The following is a 16,182-nucleotide window of genomic DNA, read 5'->3' on the forward strand; positions in this document are numbered from 1 at the left end:
CGCGGGCATGCATGGGCTGATGCCCGTGTCTGTGCCAGCTGTAGTTACTGTAACTGGCAGGACGTTAATGAGGAGGTCCTGAGGAGGGATGAGAGGAGAGTCTGGGCTGGAAAAGAAAAAGAACCGGATTAAAATTTCAGCACAACACAGAGCCCTAAGAGAGAGAGAGAGAGAAAGAACAAGATAGATGGCTGGGACGACAGACACCTCGCGGGCCTGTGAGAAAGGCGGACATTCCACCGTGAACACGTCTGGGAGGGGAGGGATAGTGGGGGAGGGCGTTGGGGGAGGGGAAAGAGAGAGAAAAAGGGAGAGAGAGGTCGCATACAAACAGTGAAGCGAATTGAAGCATTCCATTATTACGCTCGACTGAACCCTGCTCCTCTTTTCACCCTGAACCCAAGACACACACACACACACACACACGCCACCAAATACACACTCTCTTTGCAGCTGATACCATCCTTCCTTCAGAATGAACTAAAAAAGAAAAAGAGGAAGGGGAGGGTGAGACGACAGGAAGGAATATGAGAGACAAAAATAGGAATGATGTTACTGGACTGACTAGTTCAAGAAAAATTGCATGTTAAAAGGGTGAAAACTGGATTAAAAAAGTAGTAACTCTTCTATCCATCAAAAAACATGTCAGGTTGAGATTTCAATTATTAATATTACAGTTTTCTCCGCCCATATTGCCTTGATAACATCAGCAGGTAAGAAAAGTTGCTTTAGAGGCTGAAAAAGTAAAAATGTTTTTACAATAGCATACATTAAATCGTTATTCCATTCTATTTGATTCCACATTAAGTTTCACACATGCAGTCTTTCAATAAGCGCGACCGCAAACATCTCCACGCTTCATATGGGGGATGATCGATCAACGTTATGGATTTTCTGTCCATACCTGCTGAACACCCAGAGCTAACCGCCCGCATCAAAGGCAGAACAACTGCCCGCCGAGGGATTTCCTTTCTCATTCGCTTATTACTGGAGCACTGTGGAGCGTGACACATTCTTATGTTTATTTAACTACGCGATACGATACACACAAACGTCTCTAAACCCTTCCCGTTGAGATCCACCTACTGTCACTGTAGATGAACTGAGCTAACGGAGCATGTAAAACCCTGAGGCCAGGAAAGGGCTCTTAGATGGGGGCGGGATTCCTTTATCCCCTACCAAAGACACATGCACAGAATCACGTAACCTCATTAAGTCAGCAATCACAACAACAAGATAACGATGAATCCTTGGATCCAGGCTTAGGCAAAATTGGATGTATAAAGCACAAATCTATCTATCTATCTATCTATCTATCTATCTATCTATCTATCTATACATATATATATATATATATATATATATACACACACACACACACACACACACATGTATATATATATATATATATATATATATATATATGTGTGTGTGTGTGTGTGTATATATATATGTTTATATATAAATACAGTAAATACAGTTTATGGCAACATAAATACAGTAAGTCAGTAATCTACTTAAAATTATTCATAATAAAGATAATGTTGTTTATTAATTAAACAAAAGATGTATTCGAATGATTTTCGACCAACAAAGCCATAAAAGCAATTTAACTATTATATATAAAATGGCACAAAAAAGTTCAATAACTGAACACCACCTATATATAACAACACATAAAATGCAATAAAAATTATATATATATATAATTATAATAATAATAATAATAATAATAATAAATATATATAATATAAATATATATAATTATGGATCAGAAATGAATACAACAAACCACATCACAACGAGGACTTTATCGTTTCGATTGCTTGGTTTCTTCATTGGGTTGAAAATCTGGCTCAACAAAATTTGACATCAAATATTTAAATGTCTTCTGACATACTGTCACATCATGGAAACAGCTGGTTAGGACACGGTGTAGCACTATTTTAGCTATTTGTGTAAAAAAGATGATATCTTTTATATTTACCCTCTCATTCACAATTAATTGTGATATCAACAATGTGTAGTTTAATTTTATATCAACAGCAAAATCATTTCCAATATATTGTGAATAATCAGTCTTAGTTCAGAAACCAAAAGAAAGCACCAAAGCAAAAGCTAATAAATGAAAGCTGGAGCATCAGGATGAAAAGCAGGTAAGAAATCTAATGGAGTGGAAACGTTTTACCTGCCACAGTCTCTGAAAGAGTCCCCGGGAGAGACCAGGCGGATTGGAAACAGGCCAATGTTACTGAACGTCACAATGCATTTTCTTGTTTGCATGTACACAGTCATATTCAAAAGTTTGTGCACAAGCATGAGAGTGAGATTTATTGTTAGATTTGCATCTGCAATTTTTGTGGAATCAGAAGCACATCTTTTCCTCAAACGAACCTTGCTGTGACCTTCCGGTTCGGCCGCAGCTCACCATGGTGGGTTTCTGAGCTAAAAAAAAAGTGTATTTTTTTACTTCAAAGTTGCAGTGCTGGGGGTCTGGCATGGCAGGGTTTGGTTTGATCACAGGTAGTGTAATTACGCCACTCCCAGCGCATCGAGCAGCGCCGAAACAGCCCGCAGCGAGTGTACTCTGCAACAGGATGCATTCCTCAGTGACAGCGAGACAAGGAAATTGCCACCTAACCCCGACCACATGACAAGGAGAGCAAGCGGAGGAACGCACACATCCAGACGCACACAAACACACACGCATGACCCAGATCAAGGCGAACAGACACAATGTGCAAACAAAAGGCGCATTTGAGCAAGTATGCACACACTGATTCACCGCCTACAAAATGTCAGTCGATGGTACGAATCCCGTCATTATTGGATACTCAGAGAATCACTCAGAGCATCCGTGCGAGTTATGAGGATTGTGTCATCCATTATTCAGTCTCGTGTAGCCATGAAGGCAGCATGGGCGGGATGTGAGGACTATTGAATATCAAAACTTGTCCATGAATGAAGGTGTGATTTCACCACACTGTGTTTTCCCCCATAATCAAACCTGTCTGCAGTAGGATTATAAGATGTTTTGGTGTGGATCAAAGGTGTGTGTGTGTTTGTCTGTGTCTGTATGGACATGTAAATGTGGGTAAATGTGTGTGCAAAGGTGAGACAAAGATGTAGCACGCCTAGCAGACAGTCGAGGAAATACAGAAGGGGAAATACGAGCCATTTCAGCGCTAATCCAAACTGTCTCCTGCAAACGTCCCATCAGAATAAAAAAATGGTTACTCACTTTGCTGTGGATTCTTCATCGTATTTTGTCTTCAGTTCGTGGAGTTCTGCCTGAGTTGCTTCAAGTGCTGTGCAACAAATGAAACAAATGGCAGGAAAACAGGCTTCAAATTTAAAGTACATGTATGTAATTTCAAAAACGCATAACCTGACGGTGAATGCATTAGCAAACCTGTTTGTAAGGACTGCGTTTTCATGTCCAAGTCTTCTGTCCTGCTGTCCTGGCTCTGCTGTGGCTGACTGCATAGAGACATACAGAGAACAATTAAAACAACTGTTTCCAAACATATATTAATGTAAAGACAGCAGTCACATTAACACTGCGGTACAATACAAACGTTTTTAACGTTTAAAGGGGTAGTTCACCCAAAAATGAAGATTCTGTCAGTAATTACTCACCCTCATGTTGTTCCAACCCCGTAAGACTTTCGTTCATCTTCGGAACACAAATTGAGATATTTTTGATGAAATCTGAGAGTTGTCTCACTCCTTCATAGGCTACTAGGTAATTGCATTTGCCAGCCCAGAAAAGTTAGTAAAGACATTGTTAAAATAGTCCAAGTGACTACAGTGGCTCAACCTTAAGTTTATCAAGCGATGAGAATACTTTGTGTGCAAAAAAAAAACCTAAAATAACGACTTTACTCAACAAACTCTCCTCTCTTCCCTGCCACTCTCTTACGCTATTCACTTTGTTGGGCTATTCACAAAGTACAGCTCTTCCGTGTTTTACGGCAGAACGCTGGTTCACTATTGGCTGAGCACAATCACATGATCACATGTATGCGTGATGGTGCTTACGTGAATCGCGTAGCAGACTGGCATGGAGGAGAATAGATTGTTGAATTAAGTCGATATTTTTGTTTGTTTTTGCACTCAAAAAGTATTCTCATTGCTTCATAACATTAAGGTTGAACCACTGTAGTCACATGGACTATTTTAACGATGTCTTTACTGCCTTTCTGGGCCTTGACCGTGGTAATTACGTTGCAGTCTATGGATGGTTCAGACAGCTCTCGGATTTCATCAAAAATATCTTAATTTGTGTCCCGAAGATGAGTGAAGCTCTTACGGGTTTGGAACGACATGAGGGTGAGTAATTATTGACAGAATTTTCATTTTTGGGTGAACTAACCCTTTAATGACTTAATATTTCCAATGCAGACGTATAGCTATATTTTCAAAGTGAGCTACCTAGTGAGCTGCCTATCCAGATTAATGTTATTTTGGCATCATTGAGATACTATTCAAGTTTTTATTAATATTTTGAATTAGTTCAAAATATTAGTTTTTATATTTTTCTTTTTTATTTACATTTTAATTAAAGTTTTAATCTGGTTGTGTGTGTTTCATTTTTATTAGTTTTTTTTTTACATTTCAGTTTTAGTTATACATCTAGTTATGAGAAATATTGCCTTGGCACCTAGCTGAAATACATTTTAGTTAACATTTATTTTATTTTAAGAAACCAAATGTTTTTTTGATGGTTTTAGTTTTGATCCAGACACATTCAGCACAACTATCATGGCGGAAAATGTTGCCTTGAATTCAGAATTTAGTTATAAAAGGCACCTATGATTCACAAAGATTTTATCTAAATTTAGTGTTGAACCTATGATGCCTAAAAAAGCTGAAAATGTTGTTTTTCTAGCTCTGCATTCATAATCTTATGATTTCTTTGCCGATTCAGTTTTTCAGCACATCATTTCAACGCACCTATGATGCTCAAAATTGCTGTCTAGGCAGACAGCTCACTTGGTTTTGAAGCACAGCCTTTGGATTCATAACATAAACATTATGATTAATGTAGTATTGGATTTGTGCAATGGTCAGGCTTACCTCTCCTGGTCTGCATAGTTGTTAGGAAGGTTTTCCCCTCTGCTTTCCCTCTGTTCTCTTCCTGATCGGTCCTGGTTTTGATCGAGAGCTTCCTCTGTGTTCTTGTCCTGTAGAGAACGCTCATACTGCTCCAGCTTCTCTTTAAGTGCTTTAATAGTGACTTCTGTAAGAGAGAAAGAGAGGGCATTAAAAAGACAGACAGTAGAGGCCTATGGATGTGTTTGGTTTAGTTTTTGCCAACATTGTGGGGGCCAAATGTCCCCCAAGGACAGTAAAACCTGAAATCAGCCAAGAGGAAAACCGCCTAATAAACATATTAAATAATATCTTTAAGGAACAATTCATCGAAAATATGAAAAATCTTGAAACTTTTTCTTTCATGGAAGACAAAAGGAGCAATGAAGACTGTGACAATTACAATGAATGGGGACTGAAGCTTCAAAAGGACACAAAAGCACCATAAAACTATAAAAGTATCATAAAAGTAGTTAATACGACTATAATCCAAGTCTTCTGAAGCCGTTTGACAGCTTTGTGTGAAAACACAAACCGAAATTTAAGTAATGTCTCACTGAAAATCAGACTCAATGATCCAGTCTGAACAGTTTTCAAGGTACTGTAACAGCCCACTGGAGGGAAGATTATCAGTGAATAATGTCTTATATTTCAGTCTGTTTCTCACCCAAAGCTACAGTATGACTTTAGAAGACTGTAAATCCACCACAAATCATATGAACCACTCTTATCATACTTTTATGGTGCCTCTGCATCATTTTTGAAGCCTGGAAGCTCAAAACCCAATTCATTGTAATTGCATTGAAAAGAGTGACCAGCACATTCTTTGAAATTACTTGCTTTGCGTTCAACAGAAGAAAGACAGACATACAAGTTTGAAATGGCACGAGGATCAAATAAATTAAATAATGACCATTTTTATTTTAGGGTGAAATGTTAATTTAAAGAAAATGTTAAACTGTTTCCGAGAGGCTTGTATTTATGATTAGGTGTAGGGTAAGAGGATAGACAATTTCATTAGCTCAGTATAAAAAAAAACAGAAGTCAAGGGAAAGTCCCCACCATGATAGAAAAATGTGTGTGTTTGCATGCCTACACACACACACACACACACACACACACATCCACACAAAAATATCCCTGATAGAGAGCTTTTTCCTCCTCTCTCCGTCTCCTGCACAGCCATCTGCGGTGATTTAAACTCCAGCACTTCAGCGCTGACACATAATCAATGAGCAGCAGTCCCACAAGAGCCCTTTTAGACCCTTAAATGCTAAACTGGACTTTAAACACTGGGAGACTGGAGGATCACTGACCTGAGAAAGATCAGTGTGTAGAATACACACGTGTGTACACGTATACGCGTGTCTGCGTGAGAGAGGTCGCACGTGGTGGTTCCTACGGCTGGTGCAGGACAAATAAAATACTGCAGTTATTGGACTGCATCGATTAGGGGAATTCCACAGACCGTGAGGGAGTGATCTTTCCCCGTTGTTTACGTTAAAAAAAGAAAAACCAGGAAACATGTCTGGCTGAAACAGCAGAGGGACAGAAATAGAGCTCAGATGACTACAGCTCATTCGAACAAAAATAGGGCCCCGTCTATGTGGGTACACTATTTCGGCCTGCCAACTTGACTAGATACAGAAAAACCCTGTTTTGCAAAATGAGAATGCTTACAAAGAGCATTTAACTTCCATGTCGTGACAATTTTGAGTGGAACAATATTACAGGAAGTAATGTAGTGATTTAATAAAACTTGATGTTATCCATAAAGATTGGATTGGGAAAAGTAGGCTATGAACGAATGGTTAATAAATGTGTTTAAAATGTGTGTAAATATATAGTCATATTTTTTTTTCAAATAAGTTTTATTTATTTTTCCCTGTTCACCCGATATCTAATATATATGAGATGTGCTTTTTTTTTTTTTTTTTTTGGCCTTGGTTACATCATACGAGTCACATTTGGTAACCTTTTCTTGGTCCCACTTTAGTTTAGGGTCCAACTCTCACTATTAGTGTCCAACTCTCACGTTTAACTAACTACTCACTATGACTTTTGCCTCAATAAACACCTAATTACTGCTTATTAGTAGTTAGTGAGGTAGTTGTTAAGTTTAGGTATTGGGGTAGAATGTATGGTCATGCTGAATAAAGCATTAATATGTTCTTAAAACAACATTAAAACAGCCAATATCCTAATAATATGCATGCTAATAAGCATCTAGTTAATAGTGAGAATTGGACCCTAAACTAAAGTGTTACTCATTTCTTTTATATGCGGAGAATGTTCTACATATTTAGTTTTGTGAATTATTTATTATTATTATTTTTGGCCATAATTAAAAGCAGTACTGAAAACTGGGCTGGTTACCTTGGTTTTTAACCTCTGCAATTTCACGTTCGTACTCTTGTAGTGTATCTTTGAGCCTCTGGTTTTCTGTCTCTAAGTCGTGCATCTTCCGACCAGTCACCTGGAGTTGCTGAGTTGCCTCCAAAGCCGAAACAGGATCTGAAACACATCCACACACACTACAGTTCAGAATATCGTGTGCACCGCGTTCAGAGCAGGTCAAAGGTTTGATTCAGTCAGTGAGAGCTGTGTATAGAGATCACTGTTGGTTTGTCTATGCGCAGTGTGCAGCTTCATTAAATACCTAAAAGTGTTTTTGCATTTTTGCGGATTGCCAACCGCAGCTAAAAATGTTAACTAGAAAAACAAACCAAGCCAAAACACGCCAATAAATCCACACTGCGCTCCAGCGCCTCGGTTTAAATTCTGCTCTGTTAAATAACAATAACAAAAAAGCACCAAAAAGACACATGGTATTATCACTGATTTTGGACAGAGACCATGCAAGTACTGTGTACCGTGTTTTCTGGACACGTACCACGGTAATTCTAATTTGCTGCTGTGATTAAAAACAAAGATGCACTAAAACACAATACTCGATGTTCACAAAAAACAACTTAACCAGATTTTTTTAAATTGAGAAAACATATTAATCATATTTTAAATCAATTATACTTGTCTAAATATACTACACTTGTTTAGAATAATCTAAAATCAGTGGGACCACCACAGTAAACTAACGGCCTTTGCATTCTCAGTCAAATAAAACAAAATAAAAATGTTTTTAAATAAATTATCTACAAAATAGAAGTAATAAAAAATTGTATCTTGTATTTAAAATACCAACAAAAAAAAATATTCTAATAAAATAATTCTAAAAAAAGAAAACAATTAGGCTGACAAATTAGTCCTTTTGATCAAATCCCGATAACCATCATAGTTTCATAATTGATGTCAGAAAAAGCGACCAAAATACACCACCAGCTGCTGGAATTTCAGATTAGCAGGTTGTAAAAGAAGTTATAGTAATTCATATTTGGCAGGGTGTTAATTTGTTGCTTTCATAAATGGAAGGCGATGTTAAGTGAAAGCGGGGTCGAGCGCAGCGGTGGTGTGGGACCGGGGCCAGCCTCTCCGCACTGAAGGACTAAGACATTCTGACACACACACACACGCTTTTTCATCACTGTCTGTCCCCCTCAAATGCTAATTGCTATATGACTAATTATGGCCCTGTTCCCGTTGATTTTCCTTAATGAGACAGCCAAGTTAATTATGTAATCAAACTATTTTATTAGCCCCTGCGGAACATGAGAGTGTGAGGGAGAGCGAGTGTGAGAGTAAAATCGTAGAGAACGAAAAGCTGACAGACATGAGTCTAAAATAAAACATGTCATTCCTGTACAAGTTCTACGTGAAGCTACAGTCGAGATTGTGGTTTTCGGCACACATCCCTCGCCCTCGTTCTCATTTGAAGGTACAGGAAACGCTGATGGGGTGTGTTATGTGTGATGTGCATGTGTGGTGTGTGAGAGTGTGTCATATCTAAAAACTGCAAGAGGAAGTCTGAATGATATGCTGTCATGGTGTGTTCCCTTTTGTAGCCGTGGCAACTGCCATTTCAGTTCAACTCAGCTTGATGGGCGACCACGCGTGTCGCTCAATTCTGAACGTGACTGTCATGTGACCGAAATGACCAGCCAATTCAAATCTGATTTACACAGGCACATCAATTTGGACGCGTGTCATTTGCTGTACAACACAACACCACAAGCACAATCCGTTCGGTTAGGTTGCAGTCTAAAGCTAAACTGAAGTACTGTGCTGGGCGGCCTCACCAAAAGAACCTAAAAAAGGACAAGTGGGAATGTTTAGATGTTTTAAAATTCACAAGTGAATCCCCAAAATAATTGTTACAGTGTGAACAGAATACAGGAGTCACTCCTGAATTCACAATGGCTGACTTGGTGACAATCATAGTGCCATTTTGGCATGGGAAACATGGATGTACTACTGTATTTCCTGTCATTTGTTAGTAAACAACCATCACAGTATACAGTATTTTTCAGGAAATTAGTTTGTCACTCTTATACTAAATTTATTTATTTACTTTATTTAAATGAATGAAAACGATTTTAATAGTTTTAGTTAAAAGCAACAACACATCATTTTTTTTAAAAATAAGTTTGAAGTAAAATTCTAAATTAATTCATAAAAATGTAGTGGGGGAATGTTTTTGTTGGCAAGTGAAACTATTTGCAGGCCAAAACTTGCCTGACTGAGCAAAGTAAAAAAAGAAAATCTTACATTTACATTAACATTTATTCATTTAGCAGACGCTTTTATCCAAAGCGACTTACAAATGAGAACAATAGAAGCAGTTAAACTAACAGTAGGACAACAATATGGAAGTGCTATGACCCTTCTCAGTTTAATCTAACGAAGAACATGTAAATTATTATTATTATTTTTAAATAATAGAATAGAAGAGAAAGTGTTAGTATTAGGTAACATCCATAATTGTTCATTATTAAAACATTAAAATCTTTACTGTTGAGTTCTGTCTCTATTACATGGGCTTTGAAACAATACACACACACACACACACACACATATTATATATATGAAGACTTCAGATGCAAAAGCCTCTAAGTGCCATCTGAAATTTCCTTCTAGAATGATCATTTTTATCAAGCTTGTATGTTTGTGTTCACTTATTTCACTTTAATGGCAATGAAAATTACCTATTAATTGTCATTAAAGTGAAATTACTGAACTTAAATATACAAGCTTGATAAAAATACTAATTTTAGAAGAAAATTTCAGATGGCACTTAGAGGCTTTTGCATCTGAGGTCTTTATATATATATATATATATATATATATATATATATATATCAGTCTTGTGAAGTAAGCTAAATGTTGCATATATAAAGGTACCTCAAACACTTCCGAACATTCCCGTTAACACACACCACAATGCTCACACACATGCAGGCCTACACAGTGTACCGGTGTAACTATCACAAGATAATTTGTCAAGCTGTGATCACATTCGCAGACAAATAGACAGGACTGGACAAGCTCCAGATTTCACAGATAGAAACAGACATTCCCAGACTAGACCTCCCACTCCAACATCCTGCAACAAACACACACACATACAGTATACTCTCAAAAACACATTATACACACATATAAAGGTAGTCAAATACACATGCACACACTTCCAAACACACCGACACGCCGTTGAGTTGGCCCGGGATCTCCAGACCGCAGCATTGTGGCAATTTAGGGATGTACTAAGTAGTTGTGCAGGCAGACAGTCCAACCTGCTCCAACAGGCCCAGGCGGCACTGTCTGTCTGTCTGCCTCCCTGTCACTCAACAGATGTGGGCAGGGCTAAACAGCTAGATGTGTGTATGTGTGTGTGTGTGTGTGTGTGTGTGTGTGTGTGTAACTGTTAGGGTGTCTGAAGGTTTCCCAAACTAATCCTCAAATTCAGTTCAACCAGAAGCCGGATTTTTCTATACACTCCACGGTCGCACTTTTACCTAAGCGGGGTTTGATACATTATCCACACTCTCCCTTAGTGAACTTTTTTTTCAGTCTAGAGCAAAACTCTATTGAGCAGCCGAGCTAAAGACACTTCGAGATGTCACATGAACCTTTGCAGCACCATTAACTTATTAAAGATCAGCGCAACAGAACATTACCATATAAAAACTGAGGATCAGGGGGCCATTATCTCACCGTTAGAAAGCCAATTCAGAAGATTAAAAGGTGTTTGTGGGGCAATGAATGCGGATTTTATTAGAATCCAAGTTTCTCCGTGTGAGTGGGGTTCGGAACGGAGCAGGTCTCTAAAGCCGTAGAAGTCATTAAGACGGCCCGTGCGCGCATGTGTGTTTTAGACACTAGAGACGGAGGTCTCATAAATATGACTGATGTGTTTACAGTATTCTCGCCTCAGTGAAACACTACAGCAGTGTGTGTGAGTGCATTTGTGTGTGTGTGTGTCTGTGTGAGAGCAGCCAGCACAGAGCGAGCTGAGACATACCTGGGACATCGATTAATCTCTTGTACACGCTGAGGAAAGCAGCCTCTGATTCTTTACTTCTTTTACTCAAGGCGTCGATCTGAAACAATGAGAAAAAAAAAACAATAACTGAATCGGGTAGCGCTTGGAACTGCAGGCTTGGTAATTGCATTAGCAACCAGGTTGAAATTTGCATACATTAGCAGCAATGACGAGTCCATTAAAGACGGCCATATGGAAAACAGCCTAGAAAAAGAGATTTTGAACTCACATGCGCACATTATGTGCATCACTTACCAGCTATTCGACCTAAATAAAATGGCTATGTGTACATAACCGTGACCCTTTTCATTCACACACGGTAAATCATTCATTTTTTTGACACATGCGATATTTTTCCAAGTGCTGGGTCGAGGCATTTTGGGGGCACGCTTCAGGTGTATACGCTCGGGCCGTTTCTGGTTCGCTTTATATAGAAGGTAATTATCAGGTATAAATCCAAATCCCTGTGAGCATGAGATGACAGAAACAGGTAATGAGGGACTCTGATAATGAGAAGAACTTTTGGCCTTAATATAGAGCGCAGCAGACACGTACGTATGGGCAAATTACATACTGTATCTGGGTTACGGCTCCCACTGCAAGAAGAGGCCTTCATCATTTCCTGAAGATAGATGATTTTCAGAATGGTGGCCACAGTCACTGAGGTACCACCCCTAACACAATCTAATTGTCACTTTGCCCAAGGATGCATGATCACGGTCATAACAGATGTCAATAGAAGGCAATGCAGATTTAACAAACATATTTGTAATAATTTTACAAACATATTTCTACTTAATCTTCACTGATAATGCGCAAATCAGCATTGTGAAAAATTATTTTACTTTTGTTGAACTCCCCCTTACTACTACTAATAATAAATAAATAAATCCTGAAGTTAATTATTGGGGGAAAAAAATCATAATTTAATAAAAAAATTATATATATTAACATTTTATATTAATAATTTTAAATAATATTTTAATTTAAAATAAATTTAATTAAATTATAAATTACAGTAGAGTGATAAAGTGCATTATAAGAAATATTTATTAGTACATCTTTAGTACCGGTATACTGGATACTAATCCAGATACATATTTACAGGCACTATCACAGCATGAGAATATCATTGTCAATAGCTATAGAATTAAAAAGGAATCATTGCACTAAGCAGTAAGCCTCTGTCTTCCAGGGTCTTGCTGGGTTACAGGTGACCTTATTGACCCTTCAGTGGCGATGTATGACAGCTGGAACAAACCCAGTGCCATAACACACAACAGGGAAAGAGAGCGAGAGCGGTAAGGTAGTAATATAGGCTCTTCAGTTTATACAGCTCTAATAAAGACACTGATCTCTCTTAATCTGAATACACACACAGCTGTGGTGACTCTGGACAGATTATAATACATCATCCAACTGCCTTCTGTTGTGGTTTGACCAAAAATACCCTGTTGATACCATCTTGTCAACATAAACGTTATTTTGTCATTGATTTCTATACATTTGATGTTAACAAGGTGATTGAATTCACATTTAACTCCCTACTTTTCAGTACTGAATAAAACAAGTTTATAAAAATTTCTCTCGCCAACATTTTCTGCAATCTTGGGTTTATTTTGGAGCTTGTCGCAATGCATACTGGGACTGCTTCCTCCACAACGCATACAATGCTTGACTATATAAATGACATATCTTAGAAGGCAACATAATTAGGTTGCCAACCTTTTTGGACCGCTTTTGAGTTGGAACCAATACTGCATCTTGCTAGCGTCTTTCCACCAAATGCAACATTTCTCAAGTTGCTGAGAACTACATTTATCAGTGTCTAAAAAATGTGACAACCAAAGGCAGGAGAAACATCTTGGATCGACACAGTGATTGTCTTCAGTAGGGTGTGGTGAACCGCTTATAGAAAATTACAAAATGCCATGGCAGCACTTTCCCACCATGCAACTCTGATGATGACAGCGTACGGATGACAGCCTGCTGTAGAACCAGCATGCAGCCAGGCCCAACTGGGCCAAATCTAGCAAACTGGGTCAAACCTGACAGGAAACAAGGACCCAAATCAGTACGGCCTGTATACAGTAATTTAGGAGCTGCTAAAAACTGAACCAAATCTTCACCTAGCTTAACCCGAGTTCTACATTCCAACAGCTGGAGCAAAGTCCTGGAAAATTCCAGAACACAGAGCTGGGTTTTTCAGTATTTCAGAACTCAAAAGCGGTTTCTTAAGATTCTAGAACTCAGTGATTGGTGATGAAACAAAAAATAAAAATCATCTTTGATTTAACTAAAATGGATGAGGTGTTTTTAAAAAAAAAAACTTAAAACCTTCACTAGTTAACATATTATTAGACACTACTAATAGTAATAACACTAAAAGTCTGAAACTTTTTTTTTACTAAACTAAACTAAATATAATAGACAAATTAAAAATAACCAAGCTTGAATTCTTAAAGGGTTTTTCACCATTCTTGGACTCAGAACTTGAAATAGTTCTTCAAATTCATGGTTCTTTTTACATTATGTCACAATGGTCATGTAAGAGTGTTCATAAAATTCAGAAGAATTCCAAGTTGTAATTAAAAGTTTGACTAAGACGGGAACTTGTAATTATGGTAATTTTGCTATGACGTGGACGCAGCATCAGATCCTCCAAGGTTCTGCAAGTCTTTCTGAACCTCACCAAAACGGCAGTACCCCACACCCAAAAACAATCTGGTCTGAATCAACAGTATTGCTTTTATCCATTAAGAAAACGTTGAACTCCTGTGCTGTTTACATGTTCACAAGTGTTGTGTGTTTGGTCTTCCAGCAGCGGAACATCAAATAAAAGCTGTAAATCTGCAGCCCTGAGACGGCTGGCCTTGATGGATGGAACAGGGCAGTTGCCACTGTAAATATCCAACATGTAACAGACTTTTCACTCCTATGGGAAAGAAATTAAACATTTTCAGATGTTTCTTGCCGGAAAACATCTGGATCGGCCCAGGCAGGGCCAAGTTCTGCAGCCCTCTTGCAGATGGAGCAATTAAACTTGTCTCTGTTTCTCTCTCTCTTACTCGGCACGGGTCCACGTCTACCCCTGAAATCCAGCAGGAACCAATGTCAATTTTTAAACTCTCAGAGCTCTGAACCAGACATGAGGTTAAGAGACTGTAAGGCTGCCTAGAAGCAGGCAGAAGTGGCATGCGTGACTTTGCGGATACCGTCGCAGCTCAGCGTAGATTATCTGCTCTTCTCTTACTCTGCTACCAGCTAAATCTGACGGCCAGGGCATCTGGCATCATCATGCTGCAGGACTTAAACACAAAGTCATGCAAACAGCCTCAGACATTATACCCTTCAAATAAACGCCTACAAATGGCCACATATAGGGAAGACCTGGATTAGATGACACGCAAAAGATGTTAACAAAAGTTAAACGTTTTTTAGGGAAAGTTTATTTAGAAAGGATGCAATAAACTGACCAATAGTGACAGTAAAGACATTTATAATGTTATAAAAAATAAATGCAGTTCTTTTGAACTTTCTATTCATCATAGAATCTTGCAATAAAATGAATCGCGGTTTCCACAAAAATATTAAGCAGCACAACCGTTTTCAAAATTGATAATATGAAATGTTTTTTGATCACCAAATCAGCATATTGGAAGTGACACTGAACATTCACCAAATTTAGCTTTGCCAACACAGGAATTTACATTGTAAAATGTATTAAAACAGAAAACAGTCTTTTAAATTGTTATAATATTTCACAGTATTACTGTTTTTACTGTATTTTTGATCAAATAAACGCAGCCTTGGTGAGCATAAGAGACCTCTTTAAAAACATTCAAATAAAAAAACTTACTGACCCCAAACTTTGAATGGTAGTTTATACCTTTACGCTTTTTTTTTTTTATAGCCTTTTAAGGTGTGTCTCTATACAGAAATAACCTACCCTGAGAAACATTCACTGGAGTAAAAAGTATGACAAGTATGACACACACACACACATATGTACACACACATGCATGCACACACACACAAACACAGTCAGTTCCGCCCCTTTGAACCACACAACATACAGTCTATCTGGTGGCATCAAAAGCATGCCAGTTTAAACGGCGTTATTCCCTTACGGTCCAGCCGGAACAGGGGTTGAGATGGGTGGGGGAAACGGTTATAAATAGCTCTTGTTTCTGTGAGGGAGCAGAGACTTGGCACTGCTGATAGCGGAGGGAGAAAACTCCATCAGTTCTACTGACCTGCATCGACCTCAAAACAGAAGACCAGCCTTCAAACATATTTGACCCAAGTTTCTCTTAGTTCTGTTTTTGTTTCATTTTGCCTCTTTTATTAGACTGAGTGTGGCAGGAAATTATTTGTAAGAGAAAGGAATGGTGCACATTGCAGACTTGAACCTGTGTCACCAAGGCTCCGAGCACATGCACTAACCACTGCACCATAGATCTAACTCTGACTTACTTATTACAAGCTTTTTACAAGGATTTGAACCTACATCCATAAGAGCACCAAGGCTAAAAGTGTCAAAAGAAAATGCATCCAAAAGGAGGTGGCTAGCTAACTACCTACATTTGCAACCTACACACATATACATTTACTTTGTTTGCATGCATATATAGACAATTCAGATTCATCCA

The 16,182-nt window shown here is 38.3% G+C and overlaps 1 protein-coding gene across 7 annotated transcripts in view; it reads right to left on the reverse strand.

Moving 5' to 3' along the window:
- cux1a (cut-like homeobox 1a) overlaps positions 1-16,182 on the reverse strand; it is a 123,041-nt gene that overhangs the window by 42,695 nt on the left and 64,164 nt on the right. For all 7 annotated transcript variants that reach the window (XM_082158244.1, XM_082158241.1, XM_082158245.1 and 4 more), the window contains exons 4-8: positions 11,510-11,588; positions 7,471-7,608; positions 5,080-5,242; positions 3,413-3,480; positions 3,242-3,308 (exon numbers count right to left, since the gene is read on the reverse strand). In XM_082158244.1, coding sequence (XP_082014370.1) covers positions 3,242-3,308; positions 3,413-3,480; positions 5,080-5,242; positions 7,471-7,608; positions 11,510-11,588 — 515 coding nt within the window. The remainder of the gene's footprint in view (positions 1-3,241; positions 3,309-3,412; positions 3,481-5,079; positions 5,243-7,470; positions 7,609-11,509; positions 11,589-16,182) is intronic.

This window comes from Leuciscus leuciscus (assembly GCF_965113295.1).
Source record: "Leuciscus leuciscus genome assembly, chromosome: 24".
Taxonomy (NCBI): domain Eukaryota; kingdom Metazoa; phylum Chordata; class Actinopteri; order Cypriniformes; family Leuciscidae; genus Leuciscus; species Leuciscus leuciscus.